Source organism: Amblyomma americanum, chromosome 8 (genome assembly GCF_052857255.1).
Source record: "Amblyomma americanum isolate KBUSLIRL-KWMA chromosome 8, ASM5285725v1, whole genome shotgun sequence".
Classification (NCBI taxonomy): domain Eukaryota; kingdom Metazoa; phylum Arthropoda; class Arachnida; order Ixodida; family Ixodidae; genus Amblyomma; species Amblyomma americanum.
The window spans coordinates 86,823,739-86,839,832 of record NC_135504.1 but is presented as its reverse complement, the minus strand read 5'-3'; the positions used below and the strand labels follow the sequence as shown (position 1 = coordinate 86,839,832).

Here is a 16,094-nt window from a genome sequence, read left to right as displayed (position 1 = left end):
AGCACAAAATAATCTTATTCACCAACGTTATGCATTCAGGTGCTGGAAAAGTCTGAGCTGCAGCGATGTCGCTTGGGGCACCAGCCGATCAGAGAGATTGAAATCCATGCTCAGGTGGGGCAAGTTTGCTCGGTTTCCGACCCGCATTGGCACGAATGGGCTATCAGTGTACGTACTTTCTAATACACTGAGTCGTGCTACACTCTAGCTTGAAGATTACCCTGCCCCTTGTGTAATTTAAGGCCATTAGCTGTTAAGGCGAAGGTTTGGTTTATGGGTTTATGGGGGTTTAACATCCCAAATCGACTCGGGCTATTCTTTAACGTGCACTGACATCGCACAGTACACGGGCCTTCAGAATTTCGCCTTCATGGAAATTCAACTGCCACTGCCGGGATCGAGCCCGCATCTTTCGGGTCAGCAGCCGATCGCCATAACCACTGAGCCACCGCGGCGCCTAGTAAGGTGAAGATTCCAGGTCTACATGTATATATTCAGGGCTGCCAACATCCAAAGTTCGGTGGATACCTCAACCGCGCCATGAGGGGAAGGAAGAAGTAGAGAATGAAAGAGGGAAGAGAGAGCTAGAGACGTACTGCAATTGGAGAGCTTCCAATAAATTTCAACCTCGTGGCGTTATTTAAAGGGCAACCTGCTTTTTTCTTTTACATTTTCAGTCGATAACATTGGATTCTTTAGAGTTTCTTTTATCCGGCAAAAACCGCTTTTGAAAATACAGAGTAGAAGAACTTTAAAACTGCAAAAACCGGGAAATCTAAATTCGGTCTATACCAAACAGTTGTCATGATAGACGTACCTGTGACGTCACGAATACTGTCGCAAATTGTTTGTGTGCGCGTTGATTGGCTAAACTGGTGATTGTAAGCGACAGCTGGGGTTATTATTTGTCTGAAACGAATAAAAACAAGCTAATATAAAAACAAGAGCTAATATTGACCGGGACACAGACGCGCACTGTGCGGCATTTCACCTCGCTGCTTTAGGCGAATGTACGCAGTCAACACAGAGGATGGGTGCTCGTGTCTCGACCTATGCCTTGACTGGTGGCGTCGCAACACGCATCCGGGGCCACCTCAGTGTTGCTTCCTTTGGTCGTAAGATATGCTCACTTCACTTCCGGGGAGCACTGACGTTTCGCTCCCAGCCCCGGAGTCGCCATGTGCGGTTCACGCTCGCTTCATTCGCATGGAAGAATGACGTCGCAGAAGATGCTCGGGGGAATGACGACGCTTGTAAGCGAGCGGCCAGGCTCGCGAAGAGCATATCGGAGAAAGGGCCGCTGCGCCCCTTGGTGTGCTTCATTTACAAGCAGGAGACAGTCAATTACTTGAATCTCTCAGAATTTGCGACGAATGGTTCAGCTTCACTTTAAGAAACCAGTACAACCGCTTTTACCAATCAGATAACCATCACTTGGTTACTTCTACCCGCTTAAAATCTAAGTAATAGACAAGAGTAACAGTGACACCTGCTGGGAGAGGGAAGTCAATAAAGTATTCAAAGTAACAGACTCAAAATAACAGCGCATTTTGAAGCACACTCTAAGGGTGTGCTCTACATTTCGGCAAATTGGTGTAAAGAGGGGAATGTGGCCATGGCAGTTTAGGGAATACTCTAACATGTACTGTCAATTACTGTGGTTGACCGCTATTCTGTGTGATATTGCAGGAGGCTGCTTCGGTCTCCCGTCAGGCTCATGCATTGCTCGATGCCGACGGCAATGGAGGGGGCCTCGGGCAGCAGCACAGAGAGCTCCTGCCGTGCCTTCGTCACGTGGGTGTGAGCCGGGGCCCCGTCCTACTTCCCAACAGCGCCGTGACCACATCGGGTTGCGTGCGCGGGAAAGGTGGGTGTCCCAGTTGAGGAGGAACAGGAGGTCTGATACCAGAGTTGCGCCTGTGATTTGCCCATCCCCTTCCATGGCAACGTAGTCATTTTAACAGGCAAAAAAAATTACAATCGCTTAACCACAGGATATGGCCAGTGATATCATAAAAACAATTTTAGTTTATTTGAGCTTAACGTCCCAGAGCGACTCAGGCTATAAGGGACGCGTAGTGAAGGCCATCGGAATTTTTGACCTCATGTGGTTCTTCAACGTGCACCGACATCGCACGGTACCCGGGCCTCTAGAATTTCGCTTCCAACGAAATGCGACCGCCGCAGCCAGAGGCCAACCTGTGTCTTTCGGGTTCTAGACTATGGGGTTTAACATCGCGAAGCGACACACTACCGACAGTGAGGGACGCCCTAGTCGAGAACACCGGATTAATTTTTGTCACCTGGGAATCATTAACATTGCATTGACTGCGTACAGAACACGGGCCGTTTTGTATTTGGCCTTCATCGCAATGCGGCTGCGGCTGACAGGATTGGATCCTGCGGCCTTGGGATCAGCAGCCGACGGCCAAAGGCACTGAGTCACTGCGGCGGGTACAGTAATATGCGTTAGCTGGTTTGTGAAGTGATTAACGCGGCGACGTCACACATGACGGTTATGCTCATGTTATGGGGAACTTAACGAGTCCCTCATAGCCTGATGGAAATTGGCTGGTAATGCATTGGGGCCCCGTACTGCACAGCGCATTTGCGGGCAGCGTCCCGAGAACGTTTGTCGTCTACTCGATCTGTCTGTGCATACGCGCAGCGTTCCGAACATGAGCCTGGGCTGCATCCATTGCCTTCCTGCAGCGCGACTAGTGTGTCTTGTAGCCACTGGCAGATTTTATCATCATTAAAGTGATCGCAAGTGGAGGGCGGAAGCACGCCGCTGCTAACCCTTACAAAAATTGTCTACAGACAGTCTGCAGACTTCTTATAGACTCTGTTGCCTTCCTGTAGCTATTCCTTTTTGTTTATACATAGTCTATTGACAAAAATCTACTTAAAGTGTATGCCCATAAACCTGTACTATATATAGGCTGTCTATAGAGTTTGTATTGCCTATAAAATGTTTGTCGTTGGATTGTCTACGGAGAGTCTATAGACTTTATAGACAGAAATTTATGAACAGTCTATAGAGTGCCTAAAAAAATTTTTGCAGGGGAACTGTGGCTGCACCGAATCATGCTACCAGAAATCAGCAAGAGCCTCCTTTCACGAATCCCTCTTTGCACACGCACACGTGCTTTCACCTCACCACCTTTGCCTGCTCCCCTTCTCTGCCTTCCACCTTCGGTTACCTTTTATACCTTCCATTTGCCATACGGAACCGGGGACTGTGAGAAAACATCGGTGAAATGCAGGGTATAACTGCAGAAGTGCATTAGAACTCAATGCGCAAGCGTTTGCTGACAGCCTGCTTGAAGCATCTGTCCAATTTTTGGCGCATAATGGATTGTAATGTTTTTCTTTTTTTAACTGGGATGGTGATATGATGCATTTATTTTGTATAAGAAAATATAATTTAAAACAAAACATGCTTCCTGAAGGCTTTGGTTTGTAACATAGTGCACAAGTGATGCTTTTTTATTTTACTATGATAGCATATTGATTAGTGTAATAAAGTACGTCATGTACAGGGAACATACTACTTTTGTGTACGTTCCTGTAATTGTGTCTAAGGCAATGTACTAAGAACTGCGGCAAAATTAGATTCACATTGTACCCTGCAGTGCCTGGGCTAAATAAGATTAGCGTGCAGAATGTTCTGTCTATGCTTGAAGCCTCTGTGCATTTTTTGGAGCATAATGGCTTTCACTTGCACAGTTTAATCAATATGTTCCAATGGTTTTTTGACGGGAATGGTGGTATTATGCATTTATATTGAATAAGAAAATATAATTTAAAACAAAACATGCTTCCTGAATGAAGGCTTGGTTTTGTAACAGTGCACAACTGATGCTCATTTCCTTTACTATGATAGCTTATGGATAAGTGTAGCAAAATATGTCAAGTACAGGGAACATACATACCACTTTTGTGTATTTTCCTGTAATTGTGTCTAAGGCAATGTACTAGGAACTGCGGTAAAATTAGATTCACATTGTACCCTGCAGTGCCATAATCACTTGGGTTATATAAGTTTAGCATGCAGAATGTGTTGTTATCAGCCAAGTAAGTGTAATTGTAATTTGATTATTTCATCAACTAGCACATCATAGTCTGTACCTGTTCGCTTTAGCGGGTTGCTATAGCTAACAGGGCAGTCTATCTGTATATACACTGCACATATGCATAAACACACCACCCATAGTACTATTATATCGTGTAGGACGACTCCAGCATTACAGCGGACGACGTGCAGAAGCTGAGCTACCACCTGTGCCACACATACGCCCGGTGTGCAAGAAGCGCGAGTGCCCCAGCGACCGCGTACTACGCTCATCTGGCCACATTGCACGCAAAGCACCACATTGCCAGCAAGGTGGACATGTCCAGCTCTGTCAGCGAGTCGTCCGGGTGCAGCAGGGACGCAGTGTTGTCCACCGTCCAGTACGTGGAGGCCATCAAGGTGTGGGAGGCGCTGCAGGCCACCATGTACTTTGTCTGGAGGAGGAGCTTCTCCACTGTTGCTGCATTCCAGTTCCGGTGAGTCTGGAGGCATATTCACTCATTTCATTCATTCATTCATTCATTCATTTATTCATTCATTCATTCATTCATTTATTCATTCATTCATTCATGCATATAATTTGTCAATCGTAAGTGATAATTGAGTCCTTCTCATAGGCTAAATAAATGCTCTGTCTATGCTTGACGCATCTTTTAGGTAATTGGTTAGATGATGATTTGTGAGATAATGATAAAATTGGTTAAATAATGATAAACGTCGCCAATGGGGGCCCCGCAAGGGCACAAAGGCGAAGGCGCAAGTCTAAATCTGTGCATGTGTGCCGGAAAACGGCCGTGGCACGTAATGAGTGTCACGGTCGGGCGCAGTGTCGGAAAGCAGTCCGGGATGGAAAGGACATCAGGCACCCAGGAAAAATTCCTGTTCCCTGGTTGTTCTCACGCCACCAGACCGCCCACGTAGCCCTGACAATAGAGCGGAAAGAAGCTCAGACGGTGACCTTCGAGTGGAGCACCCGCCGAACACGAGAGAACGGCTAGCCCGAGTGGCCACGATATCCGCCAGCTCATTGCCGAGAATGCCGGCGTGACAAGGGACATAGAAAAGTGCGAGGGGTCTGCGCGACGCCACTGATGTAAGTGTGGCCTTTATGTGATCCACAGCCGAATCGCGCAGTTGTATGCAGCAGGTGCCTAAAGGAGCGAAGACAATCGGTATATAAATGCACCGGCGCCGTTCTCCTTCGGGAACGGACGTACTCCACCGCCTCCATAAAAGCCACCACCTCCGGGGGCTACGGACCCGATGCACCGTCGACCCGAAAACGGCCAACCGCTCGGACGACTTTGCGCGATCCGGACGCCACAAAAGTGACCCCCGCAGCTACAGAGGTGTATGCACCATCAATGTACACGTAATGCACCGGCGACAACGCCGCAGCCATCGCCCCATCCACGTCCAAACGACGGTGCAAGAAAGCCACGACCTCCGAGGGATGCCGCGCGGCAACATCAAACGGCTGTTGGACCTCGACAGCTCGGATTAACCTTGTCCCAAAAGCGACGCCTCGGTGATGGGAAAAGAGGGGAAATTCCGCGCTTAATCTGTCGAGGTCTATCGCTTACGAAGGGGCGTGCTCAAAGATCTGCAATGCCCACGTGCTCGTCGTGGAATAGGCCCCCGCCAACGCCAACAGCGGGGACCTCTGCACAGACGCGAGGCGAGTTCAAAGACCCGAATGAGGACACTCAGTCCACCAGACGGGCGAAGCGTATGCGAGGGTCAGGAGCGCACCCTGGCGGTAAAGCGCCCTCATGCGGGCAGGCGGGCGTAGAGCGTCTCGGCACGCTCCTTGAGTCTTTCCACATGTGGAATCAACGAGAGGGTGTGGTCAAAGACGATGCCCAGCGCCTTGGAGGCGGGCCTAAAAGGCAGGCGGGCACCGTCAATGCGAACTGCGGGCATGGTGCGCTCCATTCCCCGCCCTGCTGTGGGGGGGAGCGCACACACTGTCTTATCCCGTGAGATGGTGATTCTCGCATCCCTCGCCCACGCTGCGACTCGACCGAGAGCATCTTCCGCCAAACACTCAAGCTCCATTGTGTTGGATCTAGGCACAAGGACGGCCACGTCGTCCGCATGCGACTGCCTGGTGGTTGCGGTGGAAAATGTATTTACTGGTCAGGTTGTGGGGGACTTTGGTCTGGGAGTGGAGCCCTTGGTCCGGGGCCTCAACGGCCCTGGTGGACACCACAGCCCTGGCGACGAGCTGATCAACAACGCCTGGCGACCGCAGGACATGCTCACGGCTACATTCGGAACGGAATGGCCGGAAGGCCGAGGTGGTATGATTTAGATTTATATGCTCCCCGCATAGCGGGACATTGGCGCTGTAGCGAGTAGGGTGAACGCGGTGGTTGCGCGCGAGGAGAGATAACGGCCGGTCCATAAGGGTAACAAAGTGGATTCCAAGAGAAGGAAATTGTAGCATGGCGCGGCAGAAAGTTAGGCGGGCGGATGTACGATGATTGTACAACAACATCGTAGATGTGCACAATATCATAGAACAATGTTGTAAAATGCAGCTATGTTCAAATTATTAAACAGGCATGCATGAACACCATTGGCCATAGCTACCTCGTGCCACATGTAGCTTATGCTTCGCGCTTCTCATTCACTGCCAGTGATATCACTAGCATTGATTCACGCAGTCATTATAGCATCTAAAGTACAGCCTGTGGTTTTGTGATTGTTGTTCTGTCTTCACCACTCGCTGCCTTCTTTGAGCGTGGCTTTCTCTATTCCGTGGTTACGGTTCAATAGTAGGGATACAAAATAAAGGACACAACGCAGCTCCGTATGTCATGTTGTGTCCTTATTCAAAGTAACAGCACACTTTCTGAAGTGCCCTGCAACTGTGGGGCCTGCAGTAATTTTGCTAGTAGACTGTAAACAGAGGACCCCGGCTGAGGCAGTTCAGGCAACATTCTTGCATGTATTGTCATTACCACGGCTGACCGCTACTCTGTGTCATATTGCAGGCGGCAGCTCCGGTTTCCCGTCAGGCTCATGCATTGCTTGATATCGGCGCCATTGGAAGGGGCCTCGAGCAGCAGCCCAGCCAGCTCCTGGCTGCAATGCCTTCGTCACGTGGGTGTGAGCCGCGACGCCGACGCACCTTCCAACCGCCCCGTCTTCTCCGCGGGTTGCGGGCGGAAGAGATGAGGGTGCCTCAGGTGAGGAAAAGGGTGGCCGTGATTGGCTGTAATTGGCTCTTGCTTTCGATGACATAGCAGTTATTTATGAAGCAAAAAATGTCAAGGTGTGCTTAAGCCTTCTTTCACGTCGAAATGCGATAGCATGCATTTCGAGTTGTCTCTAATGACGGATGTATCCAATCATGGATGGCACCTAAGTAATTATTTAAAATGGACAGCCAAGTAATCTTAGTAAATTTGTAACTTATTAACACTTATTAGTCAATGCTTGTTAATTAGTTTTTAATTCTTGTTCAATTTTCATTGATTTTTTGGGCGTGCAATTCTTGCTTGACCAATTTCGTGAATTTCTCGGTACCTTTTGTACGGACCGACGGCAAAACATTTGCGGACAAGACAAGGTGAAAATGTAATCGTTTCACGCATTCATGCACTAAAATTTCCAAGTGCTAAACCCTGCACCGTAATGTGCAGAACTCGGCGAAAGCTGTTGCCTTCTTGGTTGCTGTCCCTTTAGAACGCCTACAGTAAAGCAGTAAAGTCTGAGACCTGGATATTTTGTGCCAGAACCTTTGCTACTACAGTGCGCAGTCACGTGACGGTCACGTGTGCGGATGTCGACTGTGTAGGAGTGCACATTAAGCATCCGCCGGGACGGGCTCACTATAAGAGCTCTTGCAGCAAAACCCGCATCTAAAAATCTGGTGTGCGTACCTAAGGCTGACCTCCCTCTTAAAGACTCCGACATTTATCTTTTCGCATCGCGGAGGGAATTATGCTGTGTGTGTTCTCTTCGGGCAGTGAAGAACGTCGTAGTTCTAACGATGCCCAGAAATATCCGTGCACCGCCCTTTTTCTATTTCGGTTTCACTGAAATACCGCGAACAAAACCGTGATTTCTGCTCTCGATAACCGACTTATATACTTCTGATTGTCATCAGTAAGACGAACATGAAATCGTGTGCATAGATTGGCTACTGACCCCGAGGTTGTGGGATATTGGTTGTCCTCCTTTGTCTTTGCGTCTATGCCACCAACTCACGTTTTCCTTTCGTTCGGGTGCCTGTCATTGTGAAACTTGTCTATCAGGGCAAGCGCAGCTACAGAGAGTGCCAAATCCTTCACTGCATGAGCTTTTTTTATCAATAGCACGCGCGCTCTTCAGCGCAGCTGTGGGAAATAAACATTTAGACATACCCACTGTCGTGATGAGGCGGAGAGCTGCGGGAAAAGAATCTACGGATATGTAAGAGCTTTCCTCACAAATAGAACGGCTACAATAGGGCTCGGGGAAATCAGGTCCAAGAGCTTTCAAACACCTAATAAGGGAACGCCGCAAGGGTCAGTGATTTCACCCATACTCATTAACATAGCAATGGTTAAGCTCGCTAGACAGCTAGAAACCATACAAGGCATAAGGCATGCAATGTATGCGGACGACATCACTGTGTGGGTCACGGAGGGCTCACTCAGCGAAAAGGAAGCGAAACTGCAGGCTGCTGCAACGTGCGTAGAAACTTACGTTAGAGACAGGGGCTTGGCTTGCTCGACGAAAAAATCAGAACTACTAAGGGTCTGGCGAGGTAAACTCAACCGATCCGCACCGGAAACAAAAGAACTAAAACTAATTGTTTATCTAGAAGGGCAACTCATACCAGAAAGAACAACCATCAGAATATTAGAGATGTGGATTCAATCCAACCAAAGGTGCACGCAGGCGCTCGGACTAATACAGAACTCGGCGACACAGGTCGCCCGCATGATAACCAGGGTCTCTAGGAAAACACACGGCATGCGGGAGAGCGACAGGCTTAAGCTTGTAAAGACCCTAGTGGTTAGCCGAATTACATACAGCATACCGTACTACAACTGCAACAAAGCAGAAATAAAGCTAGCGGACACGATACTTAGGCGAGCATACAAAACAGCGCTGCACCTACCGCAATCCACCTCGACGGTGAAGCTAATGGCTCTAGGTCTGCATAACACCTTTGGAGGAGCTAAGGGAGGCCCAACTCGTAGGTCAGCTCCAGAGGCTAAAAAAGAACCAAAACTATGGAACCGAGCTGCTCAAAAGATGCGGCTACGAGGTTGCACTGTCAGAGATAGAAAGATCAAAACGAATACCCGGTGAACTCCGGCAAACAATTAGAGCAGCACCAATTCTCAAAAATTTTGATCCGAACCTGTACAAAACCTGCACCTGCACAAAGAGCGACGAGCAGCTAGGGCACAGTATGTGCAACAGAACCTAGCCAACAAAGAAAACATTACGTACACGGATGCGGCTGCATACGGAAGAACTAGACAACATAACAAAAAATAGAACGGTTGCAACGCCAATTAATCATGAGCTCAAAGAAATAGCCAGCGCAACTATCAGGGATGGCACGATTGAGGAGGTCGAAGTGGCTGCCATTGCCCTAGCGGCGGCAGAGGGCTACCGTGCTCAAAGGTTCCTAATAATTCTAACAGACTCGCAAACAGCGTGCAGAATCTACATAAATAGCAAAATAGGGGGGACAGCGCTCCACATCCTAAAGACAGCCAAATTTCCGCCGAAGGAAAAACAATTGCAACACATAATAATGTGGGTACCGGGACACACAGGCATCGCGGGGAATGCCGAGGCGGATAGGAGAGCTCGAGAGCTTACAAACCGAACCTCCTACCAAACCAGCCTCGAGCAGCCTGACGCAGAACCAGTGCCCTTAGCATACTCAAAAATTCTGAATTACTATAAGGGGTTCCAGGATTAGATATCCCCCACCACACAAAAATCTCCACCAGCAGGAAGCGGTCTATTGGAGACAACTACAAACGGGAACTTTCCCGAATCTAAACATACTAAGCAAGATCCACCCAGGGCTATATAGCAGCAAATGCCCGTGGTGCGAGGACAAAGCCACAATAATTCATTTAACGTATTGTGAAAAGAGGACAAATGCGGCTGCAATAAACGGAATCCCGAGTGCGGAGCAGTGGGAGAGGATGCTTTCCAGCGAGGATCCGGCGGTCCAGGCAGGACTGGTCCGGAAAGCCTACCTGGCGGCAAGATTCAGTGGGGCCCTGGACTAAGGGCTCTAACCCTGCCACAAGAGCCACAGACCACATCAAAAAATGTGAAGAGTTTCTCCACACTGAGACCCACCCATATATTTCTATGATTAAAGTTATTACTACTACTTCCCCTTCTGAATTTCTTCCTTCACATGTCTGGCCTGGCAGCTTCCCCACTGTGCCATTCTTGTGCCGAACCTGAGACAACAGATCACTTCCTGATGTTGTGCCGCCGCTTCTCTCATTTGAGGAAGCATCTTTTGCAAATTCCATTTCATCAACGGGGCTTGCCTGTGTCCTCCGCGGCTGTTTCCATTGGCGCTTCTTTGCTAGGACGAAGCGACAGGAGTGTGCGCTCTGCTGTTCAAAATTTTCTTCAAGAAACGCGGCGACTCGCATTATAATTTCTTTTTCCCGCTCTCAGTCAGTACGACATTGAAACATTACAGGCATTGTAGATTATTATGCACATTAAGCCATTGTCCCATCTTCGATCTAAGTTCACAGGACCCCTGTCTTTCCCTCTTCCAAACTATCAGACTGTATACTATTACCACTCCTTTTCCCGTCGAAACTTTCCTGTATCCAGTAATTAACCGCCTGTGCCTTCGCCACTCCCCCGTATTGGGTATGTGCCAGCAATGTCTGAGGCCTTCCTTCCTTCCTTCCTGCAGTGCCGGTTCTCTGCCGTGAGCGTTTTAAAACATCCTCAGTCCGAGGCTGCTGCGGTGGATGCCCACCGAGGACCAGGCGGATCCACCCAGGGGACTGAGCCGGCGCCGCCCTTGTCTGCACCTCCGCAAGGATCGTTCGCACAGGGCATCCAGGATGGTGTGTACCCAACGGCGACGCAGCTGCTCCCTGCCACCACCAGCACCAATGGCGCAGCCTCCTGCTCCACCAGCAACGGCCACGGTGATGCCACAGCAAGTCTCCCCAGCACACGCACCCGGGCTCCCTCCAAAAATACGCCGGCCGCAGACATCTCCTCGAGGAGGTTCACTCACCTCCGGGGGAAAATCATCGGCACGGCCGCCATGGAGCGCGGTGAGGAGTGGCAACGAGTGCTTGACAAAATGTTCTTTGAGGAACTCCGAGATGAGCTGGACCAGTGCAATCTTGAAGCACGGCTGCCATGGAGTGCGATGAGGAGTGGCAACGAGTGCTTGACAAAATGTTCTTTGAGGAACTCCGAGATGAGCTGGACCAGTGCAATCTTGAAGGCAGCCGACGCGCCGGCCATTAACCCACGCGGCGATGTTTTTGCTGGAACGAGTCTGCTTGGTATACGGAGTCGCACCTACCTGAGTCATCGTTTATGGATGGACGGGCCCAGTTAAGATCACTGGGAAGAAGCATGATCAAGAAAGAACTCGGTGCCACGTGTCGCCAGGGTACAAGAAAACCTGTCGCCGCCAAGGTGAAGCTCAGTCTGCTTTCATTAAACGCCAATTATTATTATTAAACCGTTTTCACTACCTTTCTGCGTGTATTTTATGCGCTCCGCGTCCGCGTGCTTCTGTGCTCACCGGTGGCATGTTGTGGTTTTACAAGGATAGTTGAAAGAAAAACTGGTAATGGCGCATGAAACGGGGACACAGAAGGCACACACAAGACAGGACTGACGCCAACTTACAACTGGGGTTTTTATTGGACCTAGCCTGCCTTTTATACCACAACCAAGCCATATCAACAAATGCGTAAACGTTGTACATATCAAACGGCAATTCATCATTTGTTGATATGGCTTGGTTGTGGTATAAAAGGCAGGCTAGGTGCAATAAAAACCCCAGTTGAAAGTTGGCGTCAGTCCTGTCTTGTGTGTGCCTTCTGTGTCCCCGTTTTTTGCGCCATTACCAGTTTTTCTTTCAACATGAACCAACTCGCCCAAACTAGAGTTTTACTTGAAGGATAGTTGGTTAGTGCTTCTGCCGAGATTTTAATCTCGTGGTTGCATGTGTCACTGTCCATATAGTGCGTTTAACCGAAAAAAGATCGTAGCTAGGCACTAACCACACGCAGCTACGATGAGGCACGCACTTGAGATGTCCTGCCCGAACCGCGCCGTAAGGACCGGGATAAAGGAGGGAGTGAAAGAAAGAAAGAGGAAAATGAAAATTGGATTTTGATGAAAGGCGCAGCGCAGCAGTGGAACACCTGTGGCTTGGCGCTACCTATAGCTAATACTAACCCTGAGCTGATTTTCAGCGACTCTAAAACAGCCATTCGGAATTTGGAGAGGGGCAGAAATATCTGTCACAGCGTCACGGTTGCTAAATCGAGCCACAGGGCCAGGGACTACGGAGGTGGAAATTGTCTGGGTACCGACACACTCTGGGAACCCTGGGAACGGTGCTGCTCACATGAGTGCTTTAGGTTTTCGTCAGCCAAGCAGGTGAGCCAGACGTTTCGGGGAGGTCCACGAGAAATGGGCTTTTTGTCTTTTCACAACATTACTAACCATTACAATCTTGAGCGGAGAATTTACCCGCCCCCGGACAAGCAATTGGTGAAGGCGCAGGAAAGCGCCTTGCGAAAATTGCAGACGAGATCTTTAACTTAAACGTGTTAAACAAAATCTACCCGGACGTTCAGCCGAAATGCAAATGCTGTCAGGAACTGGGAAAACTATGACAACATATTATGGAGCTGTAGCATGGCGCCGCCACTGGCGGATATTATGCGTGATCTTAATTCTCTCGAGCAGTGGGAAGCAGGCCGTGTTGGCCAGCTCAGACCCGGTCGTCCGGACCAGGGCCGTGGAGTGGGCCACCCAGGTCGCCGTCAGCCATGGGTTGATGGTCATCTAGCACGGAATCGTCCGCACATGCGTTCTGACGAAAATGAAGTTTTTCCATCCATGTGGCTCGGGGCAACTATTGACTAGCGGCGCTTACCCGAAATGCGCTGCTGACTAGAGAGAGAAAAGTGAAATGAAAAATGTTTTTTTTGGAGGGGGGAGGAAATGGCACAGTATCTGTCTCATATCGGCGGACACCTAAACCGCGCCGTAAGAAAAGGGATAAAGGGGAGTGAACAAATGAAGTGTCCGTAGAGGAGGGCTCCACAGTCGCATATCTCCCAAATCTCATGCGCCGGAAAAGACGCGGGTTCGATCCCGGCCGCCTCTGTCGAATTTCGATGGAGGTCAAATGTTGGAGGCCCATGTACTGTGCGATTTCAATGCACGTTGAATAACCCCAGGTTGTCAAAATTCCGGAGCCATTTGCTACGGCATCCCTCATGACCTGAGTCGCTTTGGGACGTTAAATCTCTCTCAACTATAAACCGTAAACTGTTGGAGCATGTTGTCCTCAACATGCTGAGTCGATACATGGTCGACCAACGGCTGTCTGCACACCATGCTCGGCTATCAGTTTTGAGGAAAGGAAATAGCGCTATAACTCTCAGTTCTCGATGGATACCTGAACCGCCCCTTGAGGAGAGATAGGAACGTGAGAGTGAAAAAGAGAAAGATGTGCTTTAGTGGAGGGCTCCGGAATAATTTGGACCACCCGTGGATCTTTAACGTGCACTGACATCGCACAGCAGACGGGCGCGTTCTGCGATTCGCATCCACCGGAACGTGGCCGCCGCGGATGAGGGGTGGAGCTTCACTACGACGCCTCTTTCTCTCTCTTCCTTCTTTAACTCTCTCCTCCATCCCTTCACTCACTGCGTGGTTCGGGTAGCTCGGGTCTCTGCTAGATGTGGGGCAGTTATAATTCCTTTCCTCAAAGCCAGTTTCCCTTAAAGAAGGGAAGCAAAGATGTGGAACCGAAGACTGACGCAAGAGAGAGCATGAGACGTAGTAAAAGAAGCAAGGGAATCACGTGATCGCGCGGTGCTTCGCTGACGTGGCCTTCCTTCCCACAATGCAACCTGTGTGACAGCCGCTGAACCAGACGCGTCTGCAATGTCAAACCAGGAGGCCAGCGCGCATTGTCCGGGGCCCGATGCCAGCCTTCATTGAAAAAGGCGCATAGGGGATTCCCAGAAGCTACCAGAGACACTGAATGTGGAGTATACCTGGGGCTAAAGATGAGACCGACAGCTGCTTTCCACAGAAGCAGTTAGTGCTGTGGATCGACACGACATCGCAAAAGGTGAGGACTCCAGGGTCCACTAGTAATGGGAAATGATATCAACAACAAGGTGGGCCTGCAACGAAAGGAGGTTACTCCGCGGAAGTATGGTTTGGGCGTCTGGGAACCATTCAGCAGTCTGCATTTTCGCCTGCTGCGTTTCAGAGTTCGGTGTGCTTCTCTGCTACTTTAGCCGATGAACTCTCTGCGTCTGTCTTTGTCTATGGCCGGTAAGAAAATGTAGCCTGCATTTGCGTGTGCGACCTGATTCTGGAATGCGTGCTTCAGCTGCGAGCTATTTTAACGGGGGTTCGAGGCTTTCGTTAAGCCTAACGGCTTAAAGCGGTGAGAGATGGTGGCGACTCACTTTCCCGCATGGTCGGGTAGTCTATTAGCCTCTATACGCCTAGCGTCGAGGACCGCCGCGTTCAAGTGAGACGCCAGAAACGCTGCCCGTCGGTGTACGTCTGTAGAACTTCGTGTTTAAACATAGCAATGGGATGGAATATATGTGTTTCGGACGCTGCAGCCTCTGGCCAGGCCTTTTCCTGGACGCTGGGTTGCCCCGCCGCTCCGTGGGCTGAGTGGTTCAGATCGTGCGAGATTTTTACGACTGAATCCTGCTCCTCTATAGGTCGCTCCTTAAATACAGACGACCTTCATTATATGCACTGTCAGGGAGAAGAGTGTAAGTGCATTTAATATGAAATAACGGCTGAAACGCCCGTCGTCCGGTTGGGAAGACGGCGACGCCGATGCATGGAAGGCGTACGACGCTGTTGCCACGGCCGTTGCATGAGTCGTTTCCATCACCGCGGTTTGTGAACAGCGGCGGCTGTTCCAACTAGGCCATTAAGTAGTTCAGTGCACTGCTGCGCCCGTGTAGACGACTAATACGTCTCAGGCGTTTCATAGTAGCGTGCCGGGGAGTGACTGGTGCTGGATGGATCCCGTTCTCCGCGGCCGTTCCCATTACACTGCAAAGTGAGCAGACGGTTAAGTTCGCGGGCGTCTCGATATGATCTGTTCCCTGTATTGGTTGTCTCGCCGTCGCCGCAAGTGATGGGGTCGCATGTGCAACATTCTTGGGCAGAAATTTTTAATACAGGAAACTTTAATGTACTGATAAAGACATATTGCGGGTATTCGTCCATTCTTCCTATATGTATCAAAATCATTATGTTTCCGTCGCACACAACGAGCACATATAACTGCCATAGAAAACAGATGGGGGAACGTTTTTGACGACAGCAAAGACGTTTAATAGCTAACAAATCGTCCAGTCGTCGTGTGTGTGCGTCTTTTCGCAGTGTTCGTTTTTTTACTGTTTTTTGTTCGTGAACGTGTAACAACTGACCCAGATTTCCTACTAAAATTTAAGCTTGCCAATGCGAGTTCTGCGGATGTATTGATGGTTATATAGTTAAATCTTACAATGTACGTAAATATTGCCTCCACCGAAACGCTGCCGCTGCGGTTGGGTTCGAAGCCGGGTACTCCGGATCAGCAGCCGAGCGCCCTAACCACTGAGCCACCGCGGCGGGGGTGAGCATGCAATGTCAATTGAGACGGAGACGGGGGTTGAGAATGGAACGCCACTGACTGAAAGTGAAACGCTATCTCCTGAAACAGACACTATCGAATTTCGAACGCTGCCGACAGTGATTGCATTGAAACGCTGCCAATCTGGAACAGACG

General features: G+C 49.7%; 1 protein-coding gene across 1 annotated transcript in view; it reads left to right on the top strand.

Annotated features, from left to right (window-relative positions):
- LOC144101976 (uncharacterized) overlaps positions 1-11,788 on the top strand; it is a 100,327-nt gene extending 88,539 nt beyond the window's left edge. The window contains exons 4-7 of the mRNA XM_077635220.1: positions 1,690-1,867; positions 4,235-4,551; positions 7,075-7,269; positions 10,986-11,788. Of these exons, the coding sequence (XP_077491346.1) occupies positions 1,690-1,867; positions 4,235-4,551; positions 7,075-7,269; positions 10,986-11,651 (1,356 nt within the window). The 3' untranslated portion in view covers positions 11,652-11,788. The remainder of the gene's footprint in view (positions 1-1,689; positions 1,868-4,234; positions 4,552-7,074; positions 7,270-10,985) is intronic.
- Positions 11,789-16,094: the final 4,306 nt, after the last annotated feature.